At 41.6% G+C, this 27329-nt stretch overlaps 1 protein-coding gene across 1 annotated transcript in view; it reads right to left on the reverse strand.

Annotated features, from left to right (window-relative positions):
- The window catches only part of LOC138363371 (glycine receptor subunit alpha-2-like), a 272709-nt gene that overhangs the window by 27996 nt on the left and 217384 nt on the right, over window positions 1–27329 (reverse strand). The window contains exon 7 of the mRNA XM_069322401.1: window positions 26166–26300. Coding sequence (XP_069178502.1) covers window positions 26166–26300 — 135 coding nt within the window. The remainder of the gene's footprint in view (window positions 1–26165; window positions 26301–27329) is intronic.

A 27329-nucleotide genomic window follows, 5' to 3' on the forward strand; every position in this document is an offset into this window, starting at 1 on the left:
GGTATGAGCAACGAGGAAAGGCTAAAGGAGCAGAACCTCACATCCCTGGAAAACAAAAGAGTAAGGGGAGACATAATAACCACCTACAAAATTCTCAGTAGAATTGACAGGGTGGACAAAGACAAACTCTTTGGCGCGGGTGGATCACGAACAAGGGGACACAGGTGGAAAGTTAGTACCCAGATGAGCCACAGAGACATTAGAAAGAATTTTTTCAGTGTCAGAGTAGTTAACATATGGAATGCATTAAGTAGTGTTGTGGTGGAGGCTGACTCCATACACAGTTTCAAATGTAGCTTTCATAGAGTCCAGTAGGCTCAGGAATAGGCACACCAGTTGATTGACAATTGAGAGGCGGGACAAAAGAGCCAGAGCTCAACCCCCGCAAGCACAAGTAGGTGAGTACACACACACACACATACACACACGTGCTTGTCCAAGAATTCTGCTTCTCTCTCCATCTGAATTTTTCCTCTCAAGTATTCACAAACCAAGAATGGGATTACGTCAAGACTGCTCCCCCTTTTTCCTCAGCATCTGCAGGCACCCTCTTTTTTGCTGCTCAATGCAGCTATTCAGGGATTTTCTAGTGCATTCAGAGCAAATATACGCAAAATATACGCTCTCGCTTCCTCAGCACTGTTTTACCACAATATTTGTTACTCCTATACTTCCTTCCCTGTATAGAGATGAGAAGTATTACTGACGAAAAGGAACTCTCAGCGGTAACTTAAATAAAGGTCTATAATGCTCCTAGAGTATTAGCCTGGGTGGATCACGAACAAGGGAACACAGGTGGAAAGTTAGTACCCAGATGAGCCACAGAGACTTTAGAAAGAATGCGGTGCCCCTGGGGCAAGATTGCCTTGGGATTTCTCAATGAATTAGGTTCCAAGCTCATTGACGTCACCAGGGACTCAAGAGCTGCCAGTTTTTTCTTTCAACGTCTCAGTGTGGCGATCCAAAGGGTAAACGCCTGCTGCATCCTCGGTTCCCGTCCTGAAGCGGAGGAGCTTCATGAGGTCCATAACATTTAAGCACTCTTTGTATCAGCAAATGTATATCTTGTAACCGTTAAACATATAATAAAAATAATCAAAGGGAAGGGGGTGGTAGGAGAAAAGCACACAGAAACAGTATTGAAGGGGACCTAAACATTCCCTCTAATGCGTTATGTGTGGTTTCCTCCGAGGCTATGGGTCCCCCCTTCTTAAAGCCAGAGGTGGTACTCCCTTCCTTTATATATATATATATATATATATATATATATATATATATATATATATATATATATATATATATATATATATATATATATATATATATATATACATATATATATATATATATATATATATATATATATATATATATATATATATATATATGTCGTACCTAGTAGCCAGAACTCACTTCTCAGCCTAATATGCAAGGCCCGATTTGCCTAATAAGCCAAGTTTTCATGAATTAATTGTTTTTCGACTACCTAACCTACCTAACCTAACCTAACTTACCTTTTTCAGCTACCTAACCTAACCTAACCTATAAAGATAGGTTAGGTTAGGTTAGGTAGGGTTGGTTAGGTTCGGTCATATATCTACATTAATTTTAACTCCAATAAAAAAAAATTGACCTCATACATAACGAAATGGGTAGCTTTATCATTTCATAAGAAAAAAATTAGAAAAAATATATTAATTCAGGAAAACTTGGCTTATTAGGCAAATCGGGCCTTGAATAGTAGGCCAAAAAGTGAGTTCTGGCTACTAGGTACGACATATATATATATATATATATATATATATATATATATATATATATATATATATATATATATATATATATTAAAAATGACCGAAAAAGTAAGATTAATAATTCTAACACGAAATTTCTCAACATTTCTTATATTTATTTTCACTGTTGATGGTAATTGAAAACTCAATTCTCCAAAATTCATTTATATTTCTAGTCTGACGCGGCACTTGAACGCGTTTCGTAATAACTTATTACATTTTCAAAGACTTTAGTTTACACACACACAACTATAACCTGCAAACACTAAACAGAGTTTAAACAGCTTTGATTTTATACCTGCATTTGGGTGAGGTGATATGTTACAACAGTTTTGGATGAGGTGAAAACAAACTTTCAACACAAGACAGATCACGAAACAATGGGTATTAATTGGGTAAATTGAAGGTAAGAATGGAAGTAACTGCAGAGGGCCTATTGGCCCATATTTCTTGATGCTTCTATATTGGAGCAGAGTCTTGAAGTGGGTAGAATATAGTTGTGCATTAATTGGCTGTTGATTGCTGGTGTTGACTTCTTGATGTGTAGTGCCTCGCAGATGTCAAGCCGCCTGGTATCGCTGTATCTATCGATGATTTCCGTGTTTTTTGTTAATACTTCTCTGGTGATGGTCTGGTTGTGGGAAGAGATTATATGTTCCTTAATGGAGCCCTGTTGCTTATGCATCGTTAATCGCCTGGAAAGAGATGTTGTTGTCTTGCCTATATACTGAGTTCTTTGAGGCTTACAGTCCCCAAGTGGGCATTTGAAGGCATAGACGACATTGGTCTCTTTCAAAGCGTTCTGCTTTGTGTCTGGAGAGTTTCTCATGAGTAGGTTGGCAGTTTTCTTGGTTTTATAGTAAATTTTTGTTTACTAACGTCCCTGTGGATCATTTGGGTAATCAGTCTCCACCTGTGTCCCCTTATTCGCGTACCACCCGTGTTAAACAGTTTATCCTTATCTACCTTGTCAATTTCTCTCATAATTTTGGAGGTAGTGATCATTTCTCCTCTTACTCTTCTGTCTTCTAGTGTCGTAAGGTGCATTTCTCGTAGCCTTTCCTCGTAACTCATTCCATTTAATTCTGGGACTAGCCTAGTGGCATGCCTCTGAACTTTTTCCAGATTCGTCTTGTGCTTGACAAGATACGGGCTCCATGCTGGGGCCACATACTCCAGGATTGGTCTTACATATGTGGTATACAAGGTTCTGAATGATTCCTTACACAGGTTCCTGAAGACTGTTCTGATGTTAGTCAGCCCTGCATGCATACGCTGCCGATGTTATTATTTTAATATGGGCTTCAGGAGACAAGTTTGGTGTAATATTAACTTCTAGATCTTTCTCTCTGTCCGTCTCATGAAGGACTTCTTGTCCCATTCAGTATCCTGTGTCTGGCTTCCTGTTTCCACCGTCACGTTTCATCGTGTGAGTGAGTGTGTGTTTATTTTGAGCGTGCCTCTATTAGATCGCTTCGTTCGCGTTTATTAGTGTCTTAATCTGCTAATGTCAGTTTGTTAGTTCGTGCGGATGTTAGAGCAATCTAGTTTTATTAATTTATGAGCATAAATAACATTGCCGTTATGTAGTTACTGCGTTTATTAGGTTGGCCCCAAGTGTGCATTAAAATTTGCTTACCAGTCTGTGTTTTGCTGCTCCTTAACAGATGTAGACACACAAGCTGGAAAAAGCTTTTCTTCATATCAGAGGAAAAGGAAAGAAAACGGGAGATTTTAACTGGATCACGTCTAAGCTGACATCCAGACCTCACAACACAGGGAACATAAGGAAGTCAATACGCCAGCCAGACCTTCCAATCCGTTCTATACGGGGCCCCTCCACAGAAATCCCTTGAATTCCTCCTCTTCACAAACCTGGAAGTCCAAACGACCGAATTGCTTTAGCAGAATTGTAATATCACCTCTTTGGGTCCATTCTCGAGGTAGTTCAATATCCTGCTCATCCATGTTCCGCCTGTCCCTCTTCCTGCTTCTCCTCCAACTCCCCTTCCACCGTCCAGAGGGTTAGAGTTGAAGACGTCGTCCCCAGAGCCATCGCCCACCTCAAGACTGGCCCTCACTGGCCCCTCACTAGCCCTCACTGGCCCCCTCACTGGCCCTCACTGGCCCTCACTGGCCCTCACTGGCCCCCTCACTGGCCCTCACTGGCCCTCACAGACACAGAGGTCGGGCCAGTGAATGAAGAGTGGGGCAGTGCTGGTCTCCCCCTGAGACACTGAAACTAACTTCCGCTAGGAAATCCCTACAGATGTATTTACGCTTTCTCCTTGTTTAACGTTATTTCTCACTCCGTATGCCTGTATCTCCTCATTCTGTATGCCTGTATCTCCTCATTCTGTATGCCTGTATCTCCTCATTCTGTATGCCTGTATCTCTCTGTATGCCTATATATCTCACTCTGTATGCCTGTATCTCCTCACTCTGTATGCCTGTATCTCATTCTGTATACCTGTATCTCTCACTCTGTATGCCTGTATCTCTCTCTTTATGCCTGTATCTCTCACTCTGTATGCCTGTATCTCTTACTCTGTATGCCTGTATCTCTCTCTGTATGCCCGTATCTCTCTGTATGCCTGTATCTCTCACTCTGTATGACTGTATCTCTCTATATGCCTGTATCTCTCACTCTGTATGACTGTATCTCCCTGTATGCCTGTATCTCCTCACTCTGTATGCCTGTATCTTTCACTCTGTATGCCTGTATCTCTCATTCTGTATGACTATCTCTCTGTATGCCTTTATCTCTCACTCTATATGTCTATATCTCTCTGTATGTCTGTATATCTCACTCTATATGTCTGTATCTCTCACTATATGCCTATATCTCTCACTCTACTGATATATATATATCGCTCTATATACCGCTATCTCTCTCATTATAAGCCGTTATCTCTCACACTTCAGCTCTCACTTTAACTACCAATATCTACACGTTCTTCTACTAACCTTATACTAAACATTTCCTCTCGCTCTGCTTTGTCTTATACCGAACATGTCCCCTTGATCTACCCTGCCTTATACTGAAGATATCAGCTTGTTCCACCCTGCCTTATACTGAAGATGTCAGCTAGTTCTACCCTGCCTTATACTGAAGATGTCAACGTGTTCTACGCTGCCTTATACTGAAGATGTCAACGTGTTCTACGCTGCCTTATACTGAAGATGTCAACGTGTTCTACGCTGCCTTATACTGAAGATATCAGCTTGTTCTACCCTGCCTTATACTGAAGATATCAGCTTGTTCCACCCTGCCTTATACTGAAGATATCAGCTTGTTCTACCCTGCCTTATACTGAAGATATCAGCTTGTTCTACCCTGCCTTATACTGAAGATATCAGCTTGTTCTACCCTGCCTTATACTGAAGATATCAGCTTGTTCCACCCTGCCTTATACTGAAGATATCAGCTTGTTCTACCCTGCCTTATACTGAAGATGTCAGCTAGTTCTACCCTGCCTTATACTGAAGATATCAGCTTGTTCCACCCTGCCTTATACTGAAGATGTCAGCTAGTTCTACCCTGCCTTATACTGAAGATGTCAACGTGTTCTACGCTGCCTTATACTGAAGATATCAGCTTGTTCTACCCTGCCTTATACTGAAGATGTCAGCTAGTTCTACCCTGCCTTATACTGAAGATGTCAACGTGTTCTACCCTGCCTTATACTGAAGATGTCAGCTAGTTCTACCCTGCCTTATACTGAAGATGTCAGCTAGTTCCACCCTGCCTTATACTGAAGATGTCAGCCTCGTTCAGTATAAGGCAGCAATATAAGGCGTATATTGTCCGAATATCAATATAATCCAGTCATAGGAGTGTCTGACTGTCAACATACACCAAAAATAACTGACGGAATACATTTGTTTACAAACTTTGTTTCTGATTCAGTTCGAACAAACGAAACATGACGGCGACATTTGGGTAAATTATGCCCAGCCTTGTCAACGTCACAGAGTTCTCCCAAAATACTCAAATGGCGACGATTTCAGAGATTTTCGAAGGGAAATGGAAACCCATTTCAGACCAGACGGTGCCAGAAAGCATTTACGTACCAACAGCTGTCAAATCCACCTGCGGACCATTTGGCACTGAGGTCTGTACGTCAATACTCGAGAGAACCATATATCTTTCTGGCCTTGGCCCTGTGAACTGTTGGAAAAGATATACTCATCGTATCTCTATGAGTTTCGCTATACTCATTTATTTCAAGACGGAATACAGGGAATCGGCTCAAAATTTAGACTCGCTCCACGGTCTTGTGTCCGGTTAAATGGACGTCTCCAGCGATGTCGTGAGTGCGGGAGAGGAATCTGCATGTAGCCAGAGTGTGAGAGAGTGAGAGTGAGAGACAGAATGAGTGAGAGAGTGAGTGTGAGAGAATGAGTGAGTTTGAGGTCATCACAGCCGCCCTCCTCGCGATACGTTTCCCATATATATGAGTGAGTCCTTATGGTGACGGGGGGGGGGGGGGGGGGGATGTTATGGCGTTCAGTTTACACATTATTTCTAAAAACTTTTCATGTAAACCGTTTACACTTCTCACAGTTCCCGGGAATTACACTTTCTCCTCCCTTACGTGTGTATGTTGGGCCCCCACCAATTGAGTTCTTTATTACTAAAGTTCAATTCATATTTTATTTGAAGTATTTTTCCTGTGACATATATATATATATATATATATATATATATATATATATATATATATATATATATATATATATATATATATATATATATATATATATTATGTACACAAGAACACACGTGTTCCATAAGTTATGGAGCATATTTCCATAGCTCTGTTTCAAATTGTAGTTTTACTACATTGATGGTTCGTATTGATCTTGAACCTGTTATCTGTAATTTTAAAAGTTATTCACAAGCAACAAAAGATCTTTTGTTTAGAAGAAAACGATCATCAGTGAGAAATCAGATCTAAATCACAGAAAACGGTCAATTTGCTTTAGGAAACTATTCACACCAAAAAAATTTATCATTAGTATACGACTTTGTTTTTTAATGTAAAATACTTCAAATAATTTCCAACAGAACCTGAACACCTAACATTGTCCAGGCCTAGATATACACCAAATTTAAATATATAATATTTAATAATATTAATTTGTATGTATGATTAAATACCGATTTGGAATACACGATGTGATAAAATTAATGAATGCGACTCTGCGATCCCCGGCAGCTTAAACGGGCATAAGCTGAGGACGACTTAAGATCTTAGCTGCGGTCTGGGAGACAACGATATTCCAATACCGACTCCACATTAAACAATTAAACTTTCTCAGCTGTTGAACACGAAGATGATCTACCCCTCTGGTTCATCCAGTAAAAATCTTCCCAATTCTTGAAGGAGAATCCCATTTCTTACTTTCATATTTCATACGAATTCAAGATTCAGAAACCTTCGGAAAATTTTATTTTCAAGCTTCGCATCATTTGGGATTCAGAGATTCACTGACGCTGAGAGATGAGCAGAAGCTGTTGACTGGTGTCAAAGCTTCGAGACTGCGAGTCACAACCGCAGCCTCCATAAAGGTACACATAGAACCAAGACAGAAAATGACGGGGTTGTGATTTATATCACAACCTGGCCTGGATCCTCACCCGAGATCGTTATATGATGATGATGATGCTCGCATCTCTCACCAAGAGGCTGCATCTCCCACACACCCTCGCATCCACTCTTTCAACGCCGACCTCCACCCACTCTACCCATCCACCTGCCACCCCCTTTCCCCCCCCCCATTACTACCCTACGCCCATGTTTCCTGTCACCTGATGCTGCTGTTCACCTAGCGGTTAATATGTACGCGGGAGTTAGGCCATTGTTTTGGCTTGTATTTGTGTAGTAATTGGCATAATGGGATTGAGGTTAACAAGCTTGTTGTCCCCGACAATGAGATGTTATAAAACAAAGACATGAGGACATGTCTTCAAACATGCCCTCATCAGCTGGGCATGAGGTTATGAGGAGGTGAATGGTGTGACTTGGAGGTGACGTCACTCCACCTCACCTATGGGTATACAATCTCATCAATTTGTTAAATAAGTTTAATGCAAGCAATATTGCTCAGTAAAATTGTGCTGCCAATATGTTAAAATTTGCAAGTGGTAATTTCTTATTCCATATAAATGTGGTCAGGTGATTTTTTTTATAATTAGTTTTGTATTTGGTAAAATAAGTTAAATAATTGAAATTCAATACGACTGGGAAAAAAGGAGGGTTTTCTCCCATGAAAAGTGAATATATATATTTCGTGATCACAGATACCCTAAGTATGTTGTATGTTCGCAAGAATACAACTTGCAGTGTCTTACAGACATTGCTGGAAGACATTGTTCTTCCTCTCGTGCCTCTTCTCTCCCTCCCTCTTACTACCTACCTTACGTCTTCCTCCTTCTCCCTCTCCTACACTTCCTCCCCTCTTCCATGCCTATCCATCCTTTCCCTAACTGCCTTACATATTTACATCTACGTATTTCATTACCTCATATACTTGGATCATGAACCAATTGAAGTCACAATATGGGCCATGGAACACATAGTAGATCCAATGAGTTATATTTTTTGGGTTATAAGAAACACCAACCAATGACCTAATGGCTCTAAAGTGTTTAACTGGCTTCCCATCCAGTGTCCTTTATGAATCCAAGTCTTCGGTTTCAGTTACACACACACACATACACAATGGGGGCCTGATAGCTCAGTGGACAACGCTCTGGGCTTGTAATCCTAGTAATCCTGGGGACCGGGTTTGATCCCGGCTGATGGCAGAAACAAAATGGACAGTTTTTTTTTTTACCCTGATGTTCCTGTTACCTAGCAGTATATTGGTACCTGGGAGTTAGGCAGCTGTTAAGGGCTGCTTCGTGTGTGTGTGTGTGTGTGTGTGTGTGTGTGTGTGTGTGTGTGTGTGTGTGTGTGTGTGTGGAAAAAAATAGTAGTTAGTAACAGTTGGTTGATTGACAGTTGACAGGTGGGCCGAAAGAGCAGAGCTCAACCCCCGCAAGCACAACTGGGTGAATATAACGATGAACACACACACACACACACACATATACACAGTTTTAAATGTAGATATGATAGAGCCCAGTAGGCTCAGGAATCTGTACATCAGTTGATTGACAGTTGAGAGGCGGGACCAAAGAGCCAAAGCTCAACCCCCGCAAGCACAAATAGGTGAGTACAAATAGGTGAGTACACACACACACACACACACACACACACACACACGATGATCACGACACGTTCTCACACGTTTCACAATATCCTCATTCATACAGCACCCCTAAGAACATCCTCAGGCACCGTATTTTTGAGAAACATTCATAAATGCATTTATGTAATTTCAGATCACTACCAACCCCGATCCCCCTTCCCAAGTGCACATGTTTGCACGTGTTTATTTGCAAGCAACGATAGGTATTAGGACCTGAAGGCAGGTGCGTCAAGCTAACGTTTACCTTACTGTAATGTGTAAGTAGCGGAGGTCTATAGTACTTTGTGGCACCGAGCTTGCATTTGTTGACATCAAATTTCCCTAATATATTAGACGGCTTGTCATGCATATTTAGTGCAGGAAATCAATATCTAAGTGGACAAGCAACCCACGAAACGTTGTCTCGGTAATCCCAATTTAGCTCTAAGCTTTCGCTGCCTGAGTGATATCATCCCTTCCCTATACACCCCTTTCCCTCTGACTTCCTCTTCCTCACCTCTTTCCTGTTCCAGTTATAGAATTCAACGAAGCCATTCTCGTTGACCAGACCACACACTAGAAGTTGAAGGGACGACGACGTTTCGGTCCGTCCTGGACCATTCTCAAGTCGATTGTCATGAGGTAGAGACAGGCAATAAATAGGCAAGAGAGAGCTGAGGAGGAAAGTAAGGTGTAGGGGATAGTAGTAATAATGAGAACTGCAGAACTTCGTCCCTTCAACTTCTAGTGTGTGGTCTGGTCAACATACATCAGCCACGTTATTGTGACTCATCGCAAGCCATTCTCCGTAAACTCAGAGAAAATATTCTGTTGAAGAGAATTAAATATTGTTGAAAAGCCATAAAAAGCCACAGTGATATATAGTTTCACAAGAAAAAAAGAGAAAGTTCCGTTCTATCCTGTTTAATGAAATCGGGGGGGGGGGAAAGAGCTATTTATTCCCAAGCAGAGATTTACGTTATATTTTGTTCCATCTACATTTTTTTTCCTGTTTGTATTTGCTGTAAATTATTAAAAATTTTCCCCAGAGTCTTAATAGTTAATGACAATATATTTCTGGGATATCGGTATTTGCAACCAGGAATTTTTGGAATATATATAAAAACATGGTCAGATAAATCAGACTGTTGTTGTTGTAAATAACATCATGGAATATTTGAAAGATGTGAGGAATGAGTGACGTCTGTGGTGGTGTAGAGGAGGGCGCTGTGGTTGTTGAGTTCCTGGTGGCTTCTCTCTCTCTCTCCCTTTCTGCCTGCTCCCTCTCTCTCTCCCTCCCTCTTTTTCCCATTCTAACGCCCTCTCTTCCTGCTGAGAGGTGTCGCGATGCACCGATGAGCCCTTGATGTATTGACCTGTCGGGCCGTCTATGACGCGACGACGCTCTATAGAGCCCCTCGCTCTATCCTATTCCCTCTTGAGTCGTCCCTCTCACCTCGTGAGCCGTCCCTCTTACCTCTTGAGTGGGTATATCGCAGCCCCTCTGTTGCAGTTCAAGGCTAGGGCAAGGTTGGAGGGATAGATATTTTGGTTCCATAGGCAATGACTTCCCGTTCATCTCATGCTAAGGCTATGCTGGAAGGGCAGACATTGGGGGATAGTCTCACCAAACTTTGCCGGGTGACTGTTGAGTGTGGAGGGATAGACATAGGAGGGTCGGGGCCGGGTCACGGTTTGTATGAAATTGCAGTTTATACCAAATTCCAGTGTCTCTAAATACCAGACACCATCCTCATTAAGATTCATCCACTATACCATTTAGTACATGGTGCTTAAGACCTAGGAGCCCCCCCCAGTAGCTTAACAATGCCTAGATAGGGTACTTGGGAGTACCTGGGGTATAGTGAAGATGGTTACGGTGATGATAGCATAGTAGATAGCACGAGCGATGACGATAGCGCTCAGTGTTGATGTGGTCTCCGTCACCAGAGCAACGCAGAGTACCCCCCCCCCCCTTGTTAGTTTATCAATGAATGTTAATGTTATATACATAGCTCAGCCTTGAATTGGTTAGGTTAGGAATTCTAGTTATGTTGGTAATTATCTGTATTTACAGTACTTGTAAAGCATTCAGGACGGCGCAGTTGATATTACAGGCAGCGATCGAAGCACTGTTCGAGATTAGTTCCGGTTAGTTGTGAGCTTAAAATTGTTTTAGATATTAACAATGAGGACGCTTGCTGGATTAATGAGCAATTGGCTAATATTTTGAGGATGGGCTGATTTTCCTCTACTTTAGGCATTTAATTAACTTCTCATCTATTATTTACATAAAATATTCTCATCGTTTAAAGTCTTTATATCAAGACTCATCCTCAGGTTATACTTGTCCAAGCATATTTTCTCATATATAAATTAACAATATATCAGAATTTGGTGTATAATTGAGCCTATATTACACTAGGTAACTTGTTTGGGTTCCTTTGTCAATGACATGTATTTGTAGTACTTGGGTTGACGCATTTTCAGAGGTGCGATTCGAGCAGAGGTCGTCGGCGAAGCACAGTTCGAGAAATGTTACAATGTCAACAGCTATGAGTCGTATGTAGAGTGGTTGGTATTCAGAACAAGGGGGTTTGGTGGAGGGGGTTAACGAGCGTTTGGGCTTTGCTTATGAAAATGAACTGTGACATAAATGTGCGAGTGTGGCCTTCGTTGTTTCAGCCATTTCATCACAGTTAACTACCACGCATTACTTCTCTTGACAATTTGGACAATATTATGGTGGCTCCGGAGAGAGAGAGAGAGAGAGAGAGAGAGAGAGAGAGAGAGAGAGAGAGAGAGAGAGAGAGAGAGAGAGAGAGAGAGAGAGAGAGGATAGAGAGAGAGAGAGAGAGAGAGAGAAAGAGAGAGAGAGAGAGAGAGAGAGAGAGAGAGAGAGAGAGAGAGAGAGAGAGAGAGAGAGAGAGAGAGAGAGAGAGAGGGAATGGAAAGGGGATGGGGGGAGAAGGAGAAAGCTTTCTATCAGGGGAAAGCGCCAAGCCATTACGACTATATAGCACTGGGAAGCGGTACAGGATAAAGAATTTAGATGGGACGGGGTGGAAAGGAATGTTCTACGCAACATAAATTATGGCATCATTGGTCTTTTCACAAACCTAACGAAAATTAGTGACCTTTTGGGTGAAAACCTCAGAGTGTAGCATGTGGCAGTATGAGCCATTTACGTTTAGGACTGTAGATCGGATCTCGTTCCCTGTTCGACATTTGTACCATATCTGGCCATCTGACGTAATGTTGACCATTTTGCTGCTCGTCCACAAGGGTAAAGCAACATGTCCTTATGGGTATGTATCTTCGAGGTAATCGCTACAAAACCACTACATAATTAGTGCTATTTTTATATTCTCTATACATGGGTAGGTTTGGTTTAATTAATGTTAGGTTACGTTACGTTACGTTACGTTAAGACAGTGTATTATCCTCAATCACGTGAAATACGAAATTAAAAACTATTTGAGTATCTCCTAGAATTTTATTTTAAAGAAAATCTAGACTTCAGGCCATTTGAAAGGAATCGAGTTAAGCATACTCTTTTTAAACTATCGATTTATGATACAATGAAGTTATAACTTGAGAATATTCTCTGTTGAAGATAAAGGTTTATTTACCAGTTTACAAGTAGACTATTATTGAAACCATAATATGCTTTCAGACCATCACAAATATCTAATAAAAAATGTCCAGTAGGTGCGAAAGTGAGGTTGGTGGCTCAATGTAATCCCTTTACCATATCGCATCCTTGGTGCAGATTGATTACACCGAGACAACAGCCTCACTCTCACACCTAACCTAACCTAACCTACTCAAAAATCCCAATAGCGTGATGCATGAAATGAACAAATGGTTTGTGTCTCGGAGAGACTGCAGGATCCGTGGTATGTCAAGTTGAACTCCCGGTTGCTATTCTTTTAACCATGTCGTAGCTCAGTCGATTAAGGTGCGTCTGGGATATTCTCTCGGACGTAGGTTCGAACCCTCATCACGGCCCTTGTGGATTTGTCAACCTAACCTAACTAATTTAACACCAAGGGGAAACTCAAGCTTTAATGTCCTAATACCAAATATTAAAAACTAAATTTTTTTAGTATAATTCAAGTATAAATTTAGTTGTAAAATGCTGTGTAATGGCTATGGTGTGTATGTGATGCTGATAAACATAACGACTTGGCTCAGTAATTAACGACAAATATAACGACTTGGCTCAGTAATTACTAACAACATAACGACTTGGCTCGGTAATTACTGACAAACATAACGACTTGGCTCAGTAATTACTGATAAATATAACGACTTGGCTCAGTAATTACTGACAAATACAACAACTTGGCTCGGTAATTGCTGACAAATATAACGACTTGGCTCGGTAATTGCTGACAAATATAACGACTTGGCTCAGTAATTACTGACAAATATAACGACTTGGCTCAGTAATTCTGCAACCGATAGCAAATTGGCCACATAACTTGATAAAAGTGAGCTCGTATTGAAGTAGCAGGCAAATTATTGCCATATTACAGCGTTAAATACCTCGTTAGTGCTTCGCAACGGACAGAGGAATCATGAATTTTTTTCTCCCTGGTTCGTCTAATTTTTTGCTTTTGAAAATAAGGAATCTCTCTGTCAATGTGTTTAGAAAAAGAACATTTCTGCCTTTGTTACGCGTTAATGAGAGCTCTTGAGTGCTCTTGAGTGCTCTTGAGTACTCTTGAGTGCTCTTGAGTACTCTTGAGTGCCTTCTCTGTTATTTTTTTTTTATTATTTTATTTGTTTTGTTTCAAATTGTTCAGGTGACTTGTCTGCGCTGTTTCTATTTTCTTACTTTTTCAGTATGGTCTGATTCTTGGATTCTTCTCTCTCTCTCTCTCTCTCTCTCTCTCTCTCTCTCTCTCTCTCTCTCTCTCTCTCTCTCTCTCTCTTACACACACACATACATATTTTCATTCTCCTGTTTCTCCCACAATGCCCGATCTAGGAACAAACTAAACCATCAACTCGGCTCAACAGTAAGCACCCTGTAAATGGAGTTTCACACAGGACTGACAACCCAGCGCCGTCACCAAGGTGTACAGCAACCACACACACACACACACACACACACACACACACACACACACACACACACACACACACACACACACACACACACACACACACACACACAAGGCTAGTGCTAACCAGGCAACCAAACTCCAATACCACTATGTGTACGAGCATCCACCTCCTACACACAGCTGTTGCATTCACAGCTGTTGCATTCACAGCTGTTGCATTCACAGCTGTTCCATTCACAGCTGTTCCATTCACAGCTGTTCCATTCACAGCTGTCTAGCAGTCAACCTTAATCAGTCCCAGTCGACTGAAGCGCTCAACCAGTCTAGCTTAATGTGTGCTTGCATGCATACCTGGGGGCTAGAATGCTTCAATCATTTGCGCAAGCATTTTGCGAAACCTCTGCATCAATCCTTTTAATTACAGAGGTTTTGCTTGCATCTTTTCAACCGTTTACAGGCTGCGAAACTTGACAACCCACAGTTGTTTATCTTATAAACAGCCTCGTAGTGCTTCACAGTTCAAAGCCTGTTTATACAAATGTAAACAATGCCGCCATGATGGAGAAAAGATGTACAGCTTTCGTACGTGGTCGTGTAAATACTTTTACGACTCCTGGGCTCCGTTTATATACTAAATACGAAGCGCTAAGCTTTGGTCTCGTTCCTCGTCAGAGCAAAAGAAACTAAGCTGGTGTCGACGGTTGCAAGCTGCAGGTGAGGGGAAAATATGCCCAAACCGCTTAGTTTGGAGTACATTATCAGAGATTTCCCGTGGCGACTGTTTGTGAGGCTGGTGAAGATGAGGCCACAGGAGGCGTCGTTGCTATGGGAACATCTCCTCTCACCGCATTTGTCCGCGGTGATTGTGGTGGTTGTGATGCTGGTGGGACTGATGATGGTGATGAGGATGCTGGCGGTTGTGACACCGGTGCTGGTGTCAATCTATGTAGACTTTTGAACACTCTCTGAACACACGGACGTTAAACTCTCACGGTCTTTCAAAAGAGAACTTGATATAGCCCTCAAAACGATGCCTGGCTGTGATTCAGACGTCAGTATGCAAGCAGGTTCGTCTAACAGCTTAGTTGACCACACCACCTACCACAAGGAGGCCGAGTCAGAGACCGGGCCGTAGGGACGTTGATCCCCGGAATCACCATAAAGTAACAACAAGAAAAGGTGGTGGTGATTGTAGTGATGGTGAAAGCAATGGTATTATCCACGAGGAGTGGTGGTACTAGTAGTGGTATAACACTATAATACCAGCGGATACCATTTGAACCTTCTGCCTATTTTATCTTGCCAATAGGCCTAGTAAGTAATTACCAAAAGAAGGCACAGCCTAGTTGTGGACTAGTACATGTACATAGTACATAATATTTTACACATATACAGCTACTACAAAATTTACTGCATTAGTACGGGAGTGGGTTTTTTTTTATATAATCAATGATACATTTACAAATGTATTATTATTATACAGTAAACAGTAATACATTTTCAAACATTTTGCTGTAAATTTGTGTAAATTATTACATGTAAATGATTATAATGTATGATCCATCTTTTCAATTGAAAAAAAAACAATGTTGATAATATAGTTGATTCCTATTATAAGGTTCAAAGTCACTTTTGTTGTATTTTTTTTTTTGTAATCAATAAATTGTTTAGGATGATTTTGTGTAAATTTATTAATATCATTATCATCTTATGGTCAATTTAGTCACAGCCACAATTATCTTCACCACTAACTTCTTCACCACTAACTTCTTCACCACTAACAACATAGTGGTGAAGACCAAAATCATCAACCACCGCAACTATTACCATTATGTCAAAACTACAACCCCAATCACTAACAACCATTCTCATCACTATCACCACCATCGTTATTCTCACCATTTTTCACCATTAACATTGAATCTGCCCCACCAATCACAAACGGTTTTTTTTTCTCACAATAACTACAATCACCAATTATGATGGCATTACCATCTCAATCACCACCACCGCTATCAAAACAATCTCCACAATCCCAAACATCACGAGTACTATCAAATGTACCACCATTACCATCCCTCCCCCCCCCTAACACAACCACAATCACAACAACATCGCCACCTCCAGTTGATTGACGATTGAGAGGCGGGACCAAAGAGCCAAAGCTCAACTCTCGTGAGCACTACTAGACGAGTACAACTAGTAAGTACCTAATAACCCACTTGGAGCAGTCGCTTCCTCCCATTAAAAGTGTTCTTCGATCAGTGAAATTCGAATTCAAAATTTTCAATCATTTTTCTATCAAATATATTCTTCCTCAAAATATTCCATGCAGAATGTAAGGCTAAGCTATGAGGCTTATTTTATAAAATGCTTCACAGGTAACCTGAGGCATGGGGGCTAGTCCTCCTGGATCCACTTCAGCAAATCTTGAACATGTTTCGAGCATGTTGACAACCCTCTGAATCGTGTTGATCCTGTTAATAAACCTAATATAGCCAATGATCCAACCTCTTGACTTCAACACCATAGGCTTCCATCTAGATTCCACTCTGCTGATGAATCCGAAGTGCCACCACTGGTATATATAGGATTAAATACCGTGATCCTCTGGGTTTGTCAGCCAGGCAACAATTCCTTCATTAAAAAGTTTCCAACAGCCGATAACAAGCTTCAAATCCGATTAATAAACGTGTCGCCTCCCGCGCTAGGCTATTAAGGTCCGCTGTCTGCTCTAACGAAATCACTGCTCGAAATAATGGCATCTGTTGACAAACATCTGTGCCTCTCTCGGAATGACATCTGCATCCAATGACATCTGCATCCATGGACATCTGCACCCATGGACATCTGCATCCTTGGTATGACACCTTCGTGCATGAAGATACAAATATTTACACGTGTTAATTTTTCTTCGCACAAGCGATTATTTTTTATTTTGTTTTTATAAGAAATTAAGATGCTTCCCGCCTATGTTATAAACATTAAGAGCTTCGTTTGCATATAACCCATTAAGGCTTTTGTTTACCCGCTAAGTATTCATAGCCTAACATGGTACTCGCTAACTTCTCTTAAGGCAATTTTGTGATGACGAAAGAAATTCGTCGAAGCTTTTTAGATAAGAATTTTATTAACATAAAGGTATTGCCGGAGCGTTACTGTGTATTTAGACTGTCTAGATATCACATCCGGGAAGGTCTTACCCAGAGACAGGGAGAGATAGACGTTCAGTAATTCGTTATTGTTTCCATATTGTATCTCGCTGTAGTGAGCAGAAATAGCCTCAGCTCTTCTATTCCTTTGAGATGTATTTTATTATCTCTATAAACGTACTTGAACCTCGCTTGGAACAACATATGAAGAGGGGACATTTTTGTACCCCCTGTTTCACACCTCAGAAAGTATTTAGCGTAGTTTGTGTTACTAAGCAGCTGGAGAAGAACTCAAATATCAGAAAACAAGGGTGATAAATAGAATGGTAGCGGCGCACACATGCATGTAGGCAGAAGTAAAAACAGGGAATGACAGAGTTAGGGAGATGGTATGAATAGGTATATAGGTATGAGGCGCACACATGCATGTAGGCAGAAGTAAAAACAGGGAATGGCAGAGTTAGGGAGATGGTATGAAAGAACTTACTAATCAACTAGTAAGTATACTTTAGCCCTCAACTTAATCCAGTAAACGTAATCAAATCAACTCAGCGTATAATAATTAAGTCCCTAAGTGGGCATGTGAAGGCATAGACGACGGAAAATCAGGCACAGACACAAATCAGAAGATACAACTAACAATTTACTACAAAATCAAAGAAAACGGCCAACCTACTCATGAAGAACTCTCCAGATACCAAACAGAACGCCTTGAAAGAAATCAACGTCGCCGTCAGCCCCAAAAGGTCTCAATATATAGGCAAGACAACAACATCTATTTCTAAGCGATTAACTATGCACAAACAACAGGACTCCATCAAGGAACATGTAATCTCCTCACACAACCAGACCATCACCAGAGAATTCTTAACAGGCAACAGAAATTATCGATAGATACAACGACAACAGAAGACTCGACATCAGCGAGGCCCAACAAAGCAAAATGTCAAAACCAACAGTCAAGAGCCAATTAACACATAATTACATTCTACCCACCGATTTATAATTATGTAACACATAATTACATTACACACTGAATCAACGGGAAATTACATACCCCATTGATTCGTGTTTTGTCTTTTCCCATTAATAAGTGTCCTGTCACCTCACCCATTAATATTTGTGTCCTATCACATCATCCAAAAACGAATATAAGCACGATCTGAGCTTTGAAAATGTAAGAAGTGTCTGGCAAAACACCTCTAGACGTCAGACCATAAATAAAATGTGAAAATGAACTTTGGAGAGTTATTTTTTCAACTATCCCAGACAGTGAAGAAAAACATAAGAAATATTGAGAAGATTCGTATATATATATATATATATATATATATATATATATATATATATATATATATATATATATATATATATATATATATATATATATATATATTTATATATTTATATATATATTATATTATTATTATTATTATATATATTATTATTAAATACAGAGGTCTAGCACACTGCTACAGCTTTGTTCCGATCGGCTCGGAGACCCTCGGTTCGTGGGGAAAATGTGCATTGAAGTTCCTGAAGGAATTGGGGGACAAATTGATCAGCGCTACAAAAGACCAGAGAGCAAAAAGTTTCTTGTTCCAGCGCCTCAGTGTTGCGATTCAGAGGGGAAATGCCTGTTGCGTCTTGGGCACTAGTCCAACTTCAGAGGAATTCGAAGAAGTGTTTGACTTGCAACAATGATCGAACCCGTCTGTGACATTCATCAATGTTTCCCATTGTTGTGTTTTTCAAGAGATCCATAACCTTTAATCACCTTTAAGCACCTTTTTGCATTATTATTTTTGTATCAACCCATGTATATCTTGTAACCATCAAATGCATAATAAAGCACAAAAAATAAAAAAGGAAGGGGGTGGTAGGAGAAAAGCACACAGAAACTGTATTGGAGGGGGATCTATACATTCCCTCTAATGCGTTATGCGTGGTTTCCTCCGAGGCTATGGGTCCCCCTTCTTCCAGCTCGAGGTGGTACTCCCTTCCTATATTAAAAAAAATGGATGTATATATATATATATATATATATATATATATATATATATATATATATATATATATATATATATATATATATATATATATATATATATATGTTCCTTGTTCCTTGCGCCTTCAGCCTGAAGTCTCCAAAGGAATTTGTTGACTTACTGCGGGGCACACGGGCCACAGGGATAAGAGCCTCGTTGGACGTAGAATCGCTGTTTACCAACGTACCTGTGGACGAGACAATCGGAATGATAGCCGACAGAGTGTATCGTGATCCAGCCTGTACTCCTCTTGACATGCCAGAAAGTATTCTGAGGAAACTACTCCAAGCTTGTACTAAAGAGGCACCCTTCTTGAGCCCGGATGGGCACATGTATAAGCAAGTAGATGGGGTCGCCATGGGTTCTCCCCTAGGTGTCCTGTTTGCAAACTTCTACATGGGTACCATCGAGCAAAAAGTCTTAGTCGACATGAACTTGAAACCGGCCATATACTGCAGGTATGTTGACGACATTTTTACACAGGTACCTGATGTCAGACATCTGCAGAAGCTGAAGGAGGCATTTGAGCAGAGTTCCGTGCTGCGTTTCACTTACGAGACGGAAAAGGATGGGAAGCTGCCTTTTCTAGATGTAACAGTCATGGAAAAGGGCGGAGGTTTCCACACTGCAGTCTACACTAAGGAAACAAACATAGGAATGTGCCTAAATGCCAACAGCGACTGCCCTGACAGGTACAAGAGGAGTGTTGTTAACGCATACGTCGACCGTGCTCTCAGCCACAGCTCAGAATGGAAGCAAGTCGACGAAGAACTCTGTAGGGTAAGGCAGGTCCTAGTCAATAACGGCTTCTCCAATGGTTTCATCGAAGACATCATAAGAAGGAAAGTGAAAAGCCATGCAACCTCTGAAGAGACAACTAACACAACACCTATACCCCCTATTAGACTATTTTACAGGAACTTCTTTTCCACAGCTCATAAAACGGAGGAAAGGGTCCTGAAAGATATTGTTAATAGAAACGTTATCCCTACAGACAAAAATCAGAGGATACAACTGACGATTTACTATAAAACCAGAAAAACGGCCAGCCTACTCATGAGAAACTCTCCAGACACAAAACAGAACGCTTTAAAAGAGACTAATGTCGTCTATGCCTTCAAATGCCCACTTGGGGACTGTAAGCTCCAAAAAACCCAGTATATAGGCAAGACAACAACATCTCTTTCTAGGCGTTTAACGATGCATAAGCAACAGGGCTCCATTAAGGAACATATAATCTCTTCCCATAACCAAACCATCGCCAGAGAAATCCTAGTAAACAACACAGAAATCATCGATAGATACAGCGATAGCAGGCGGCTTGACGTTTGCGAGGCACTACACATCAAGAAGTCAACACCAGCAATCAACAGCCAATTATTGCACAACTATATTCTACCCACCTCAAGACTCCGCTCCAATATAGAAGCATCAAGAAATATGGACCAATAGGCTTTCTACAAACACTTCTATTCAATACCCATTGTTTCTGTTCTGTCTTGTGTTGATACTTTTAATACCCTATTAATATCCCCTCCTGTTCTGTCTTGTGTTAATGCCACATCACCCTTACCACCTCACTCAAATGTAGATATAAAATCAGAGATACGTTCTAATCAGTTGTGTATTTGTGAAGTCTTTGAAAATGTAATAAGTTTTACGAAACGCGCCCGTGTCGCGTCAGACTAGAAATAAAAATGAATTTTGGAGAAGTGATTTTTGATTTACCTCCAACAGTGAAGCGTAATGTACGAAAGATTGAGAAAATTCGTGTTAGAATTATTAATCTTACTTTTTCGGTCATATTTAATAATATATGTCTACAGGAAAGACTGCTACCAAAATATACTAATATATATATATATATATATATATATATATATATATATATATATATATATATATATATATATATATATATATATATATATATATATATATATCCACCCCAAGTAGAACTGCTGATATATCCCAGGATATGCAACCACCACAATAGTTGACTAAATCACTAGTATATCTATTTACAGCAAGGTGCACAGAGGCATTAAGTTGAAAGGAAACGTGTTCAACAATTTTTCTCCTGTGCAGGATTCGACCCCGGGATTCCCGACTGAGAGTCGAGAGTGAATCCGACTCTACCGAGAAGCAGGTTACACCTCTCAGAATTTATACAGTATATACAATAATAAACACAAAAATTCTCTCGTACAGTCAGATCTAAAAAAAAAGTAATTTGATTTGGATTTTGTAGCGCACGACTGTTTGAATTCTAAAAATCTCATAAATCAGTGTCTTTGACAAAAGCAACAACTAGTTTTAATGCTTTTTTTGTCGGTAAAAAGTACATTTGCAATTCAGTTTCGTTGCAGAACTGCAGAGCAATACAAATCCTTCAAAGCCGCCGTCCCATACTCTGATATAAGCTTGTGTACTAAGGTAGGGAAGATGAGCCCCTCACTGACGTAGGGGAGGGAAGGAAGGGGAGGAAGGGGAAATATTGGGTTGGGAACGTAGGCAGAGCGAGCAAGGGAAGCAGGGAGGGGAGTGAGGGATGAGTTAGACGTTTTGAATCATAAGGGAGATTACCTGATGGGTAGAGATGGTGAAGGAGGGGAATCTGAGACGTTGTGGATGATGGGGATTTGAGGGAAGGGGGAGGGGTGGGGGGGATTTGAGGGAAGGGGGAGGGGTGGGGGGATTTGAGGGAAGGGGGAGGGGTGGGGGGGATTTGAGGGAAGGGGGAGGGGTGGGGGGGATTTGAGGGAAGGGGGAGGGGTGGGGGGGATTTGAGGGAAGGGGGAGGGGTGGGGGGGATTTGAGGGAAAGGGGAGGGGTGGGGGGGATTTGAGGGAAGGGGGAGGGGTGGGGGGGATTTGAGGGAAGGGGGAGGGGTGGGGGGGATTTGGACTGGTGTTTACAAGACTGAGAGGAGGAGGAGGGGGTGTGTGTGTAGGTGCTTTATATTCTTCATCATCATCAACGAGGAACAGCAGCTTGACTTGGGATCATGGATGGCAGCCATGAATAACAATGAACTCATTAGCATACACCAGAGGAACCGCTGCGTCGACACCTGCTCTCACGGCTCGTATGACCTCCCTGGCGGGTCAGACATGGTTGGGCACGTTTCCTCCCATCCCCCTGATGCCTCCATTCACCTAGCAGTAAAACAATACCTGGGAATTAGTCAACTGTTGTGGAGTGGGTCTTGAGGAAGGTGAGATAATTGTGAGAATATAGAGGTAAGCTTATATGCCTATATGGCACTCGGAAGGGAAACACCGACAAGGAGCTGAGATATATATATATATATGAACGGAGGGATTGAATGGTGCCAAACCATTTGGGCCATCGGGGATTCGAACGCCGACCCGGAAAGATTAAGCTAACCCGTCGCTTGACTGACCAAGTCACATCCTGGGGACGATCAGACATAGGCCTAGCTAGACCTCGATAGGCCTTAACAAGATTTCTGTCCACGAATTCAGGCAACAAATAGGTGTCCTATCAGCGTATCCCCCCCCACCTCCCACCCCCCACACCTGAAGTGACCCAACCTTTCACCGTCACTTCCCGCACCTGTCACCGTCACTCCCCACACCTGAACACACACAGTCAGGTGACGTGACCAGTGACATAAACACTGTCACACTCACCTCACAACCTGACACTGGAGTGATCTACCATCAACACCCTGTTACAACATCGCCATTAAACGTTAATCAATTAATTTCTGTTGCGAACAGTATAATACACTATTGCAACCAATATTCACTGTTGCAATCAATATGCACTGTTGCAACCAATATTCACTGTTGCAAGCCATATTCACTATTACAAGCAATATTCACTGTTGCGTGACGCGCATTAGTGAATCAAACGAGGTGGTTCCCAGAGCGCAAACCATGCGCGGGTAACGTCTCATCAAAGTCTCATGAACGTCTAATTAAGATTGAGTCAACGTCAAATCAACGTTTTAAACGTCGATTCATTATGACGTCAACATCATTTGCCTATCGATTTGCCTGTGGCGATGTTTAAAAAACGTTGAAACACGTTTATTTCGTTACGTTTATTTAAAAAAAACGTTGAAACACGTTTATTTCGTTACGTTTATTTAAAAAAAACGTTGAAACACGTTTATTTCGTTACGTTTATTTAAAAAAAAACGTTGAAATAACGTTATTCCTAGACAACAATAACGTGTCCACAGAGACCAGTAAGTATATACGGATTGGAGAATCCTGTAAGTGGGGGATATACACTGACACTTATACACCCGTAAGTAAGTCTATGTAAGTGGTGTGAGAGCCCATTGAGCGTGCTTAATCGAACGCGCTCAATAGTACGGAGTTATGGTACGGAGTTAATAGTACGGCTCTATAATACAGGTATAATCGCCCGCGCTCTATCATATAGAGTTATGTATAGAGTTTGTATCGTCAACAGGTCTCGGCTGGTGCAACTGTTTCTCTGTATGCTTGTTGCAACAGGTAATTGTGCTCAGGTGAGCTAATGTAATTATCAGCTTAAAGTGCTTAGGTTAATTGGTTGTTCAGCGCTTAGACTAAGTTGGTTTTCGGGACCTAGCCTTGTTTTCTTGATTTGCCATATCGTACATAACACAGAATGCTATGCTAAGAAGGAACGTATGATCCCAAGCCTTATCGTAACCCAAGCCTTATCGTAACCCAAGCCTTATCGTAACCCAGGCCTTAACCAAGCGTAATCAAGCGTTGTAATTTGTACGCTGGGAGCCGGTCGGCCGAGCGGACAGCACGCTGGACTTGTGATCCTGTGGTCCTGGGTTCGATCCCAGGCGCCGGAGAGAAACAATGGGCAGAGTTTCTTTCACCCTATGCCCCTGTTACCTAGCAGTAAAATAGGTACCTGGGTGTTAGTCAGCTGTCACGGGCTGCTTCCTGGGGGTGGAGGCCTGGTCGAGGACCGGGCCGCGGGGACACTAAAAAGCCCCGAAATCATCTCAAGATAACCTCAAGATAGATAACCATAACGCAAATAATGTGACGTACTAGCTGATTGGCCGGGTCCTGGAACTAGAGCTCGGCTTAAATTCAATGCTACTTAGACCACTACTGACACCGCAAGACTTTACCATAGTCTACCCCGGGAGACGGGGTAGTCTACCATAGTCTACCCGGGTAGACGGAGTAGACGATGGTAAAATGTTCTGATCAGTTTAAGGACTCGAGGCGATCTAGGTAGAAACGTGAATAGGTTGCACTAGGAGTCACCAGTTCGAGCCCCTGTAGGCTTTCCTCCGTCCCTAAAGCCTTATGCCGTCATATCCCTTTCTCCTGATAATTACCTACTCCTCACACACAGAGATCACACTAACGTGATGCAACAAATGAACAAATCCAAAATGGCCGTGACGAGGATTTGCCCTGTCGTAGCTCAGTCGATTAAGGCAGTGTCTGGGATGCTCCCGGACGCAGGTTCGAATCCTCGTCACGGCCCTTGTGGATTTGTTTATCTACTCCTCTTTTTCCTTGATCAAATATTTGGAAGTTTGTGTTTCGGTGAAGTTCACTTCACGTCACCGGGAAACCCATACATATATATATATATATATATATATATATCTATATATATATATATATATATATATATATATATATATATATATATATATATATACTTCCCCTGGTGCTGTGATGTATATACATATAAACATACATATATACGCACATATGCATGCAGCAACACACACACACACTGTGACAGGTAACAAAGAGTTTCCAGGAACTGAACGGGATGGAAAAAAAAAACTTGACCTGATACTTGATTGCATCAAAGCACTTTTTAATCAACAATTTTTCCCAGGGGGGGGGGGGCACTTTAGAGGCCTCGTCGGGGGCTGGAAGCCGGCGACTTCTCAAAAATATACTCCCCTTCCCCCCTTCTCCCCCCCCCCCCCCCCCCCCACGACTGGGACAGAAATCCGGTGGATTGTTAAAGTCACCTCATTATTACTGTCACATTCACTCTTTCGCTCTCACATTTTCTTTCATTTTCAATCTCTCATTCCCGTTCTCTCTCATTCTCAGTCTCATTTTCTTTCTCATTCTTTCATTAGGCATCGCTCTAATGAGAGATGCCAAATCTTTCATTCCCTTTCACATTTTCTCTAACTTTTTATCTTTCCCATTCTCTCTCACCCATTCACTCCCTCATTTTCTCTCTAAAACGAAAGAATTCCAAAACAATGATGAGCCATTCAATGCCTCTGATGAATAAGCCATTACTCTGAGGAAAATTACCAATTCTAATTTTCAATCGAGCCAGTAATTAGTTATTTCAATCCGAGCAAACGAGCAGATTTGCCAGACGGATCGTTCGTTGCGGAAATTGATGCCAGCAATTGCTGTGTTTGGCGTTAGCGGCGACGACGAGGAACGGAAAAAAAGAGAGAGGTTTTGGATCCGAGAGAAGTTACGATGAGAAGTTGTTCTACCTCACAACAGTGAGGCAGAACACTAAGATAAAGTGATGCACACTCAACATATTACGTTGTCAAAGGCACCGGATCAGTCTCTCTACGATCTCTTGCCTCCTACGACGCCAACTGACCGTAGAGTCCCCCCCCCCTCATCTCCCAGCAAGCATCTCTGAGACACAGCATCTCGTAGCAACGCTTCATCTCCTCTCCTACCACGGCAGTCATCCTGTCGTGATAAGCCCCACTAGAAAAAACACCCCATCCTCCAGGACGTCCCTCCACAGACAACTCTGTCACGTTCTGAGGGACGCCCCTGACGCTCGTCTCAGCACATTCCACACCTTAAAAAGTGGGCCGCCACATCGGCCAGCGTCGCCACAAAATGACTTACTCACCTATCTGGAAAGACTCCTGACAGGTGGTGGGTACTATCTTCTCCATCTCGAACTGGGGCATCCGCATGTTCTTGTACATCTTGATGGGCATGTCGCTCTTCCAGGAGAGCTTCAACTCCTTCATCGTCTTGGAAACTGGAAATGTGAGAGGATGGGGGTGGGTGGGGGTGGGGCAGAGAGAGAGAGAGAGAGAGAGAGAGAGAGAGAGAGAGAGAGAGAGAGAGAGAGGCGTATTAGTGTGATTATATTTAACCAGGATTCTTATTAATTCAATATTCAAACAACTCATTGTTGTAAATTTTGGTATCAATATATACGTAAATAGTGTGTGTGTGTGTGTGTGTGTGTGTGTGTGTGTGTGTGTGAGTGTGTGTGTGTGTGTGTATGTGTGTGTGTGTGTGTGTGTGTGTGTGAACTTATCTAGTTGCCTACTTGTACTTACCTAAAAGTGTGTGTGTGTGTGTGTGTGTGTGTGTGTGTGTGTGTGTGTGTGTGTGAAGGTGTGTATCTATCAGTCACATTTATCTCTTAACCAATTTAGTTCAGGCCAATATAATGTAATTAAAACAGCTGTTACCCTCTGATCGCGTTTACTGTGTTATTGCAATCACTAATAACAAGTATAATCATTTCCTTACAGACAATACATCAATTTCAAAGAATCTTTTCTCAGTTTCGTGTCTCTCCAAATAAAGTTATATATTCAACAAATAAAGCTACAATTATACGAATAAAGTTACAATGAGTTAAAATTAATACAAAAAAACCCGGAGAGCCATTAACAGCTGTGCACTCCGACACTGCTAGAAGAAAATAAACTTAATTTAGGGTCTCAAAGGACCCCCAGCTACCCTAAACCCTGATGAATGTGGAGTCTGGGGGGACCCCGAGGGCACATTATAACCCCAGGAATGTAGAATATGGAGGGAGGGGGGGTCAAAAACCCAGGGGGTCCTTCACAACTCGAGAAATTTAATATTTAGGGGTTACCCCTTCGACCTTCATTTTCACAAGTCTGTAAAACTTGGTTCTACATACATGGGAGAATTATGAGAAATATGACGAAAATAGCAAAGATAGCAACTTTTGTAGTGGGACTTTTGTATATAACGGACAAACTTTCTTTGTCTGTAGCTGTGCCTCATCCAGCGCTGTAGCTTTTGT

Source organism: Procambarus clarkii, chromosome 10, assembly GCF_040958095.1.
Source record: "Procambarus clarkii isolate CNS0578487 chromosome 10, FALCON_Pclarkii_2.0, whole genome shotgun sequence".
NCBI classification, from domain to species: Eukaryota; Metazoa; Arthropoda; class Malacostraca; order Decapoda; family Cambaridae; genus Procambarus; species Procambarus clarkii.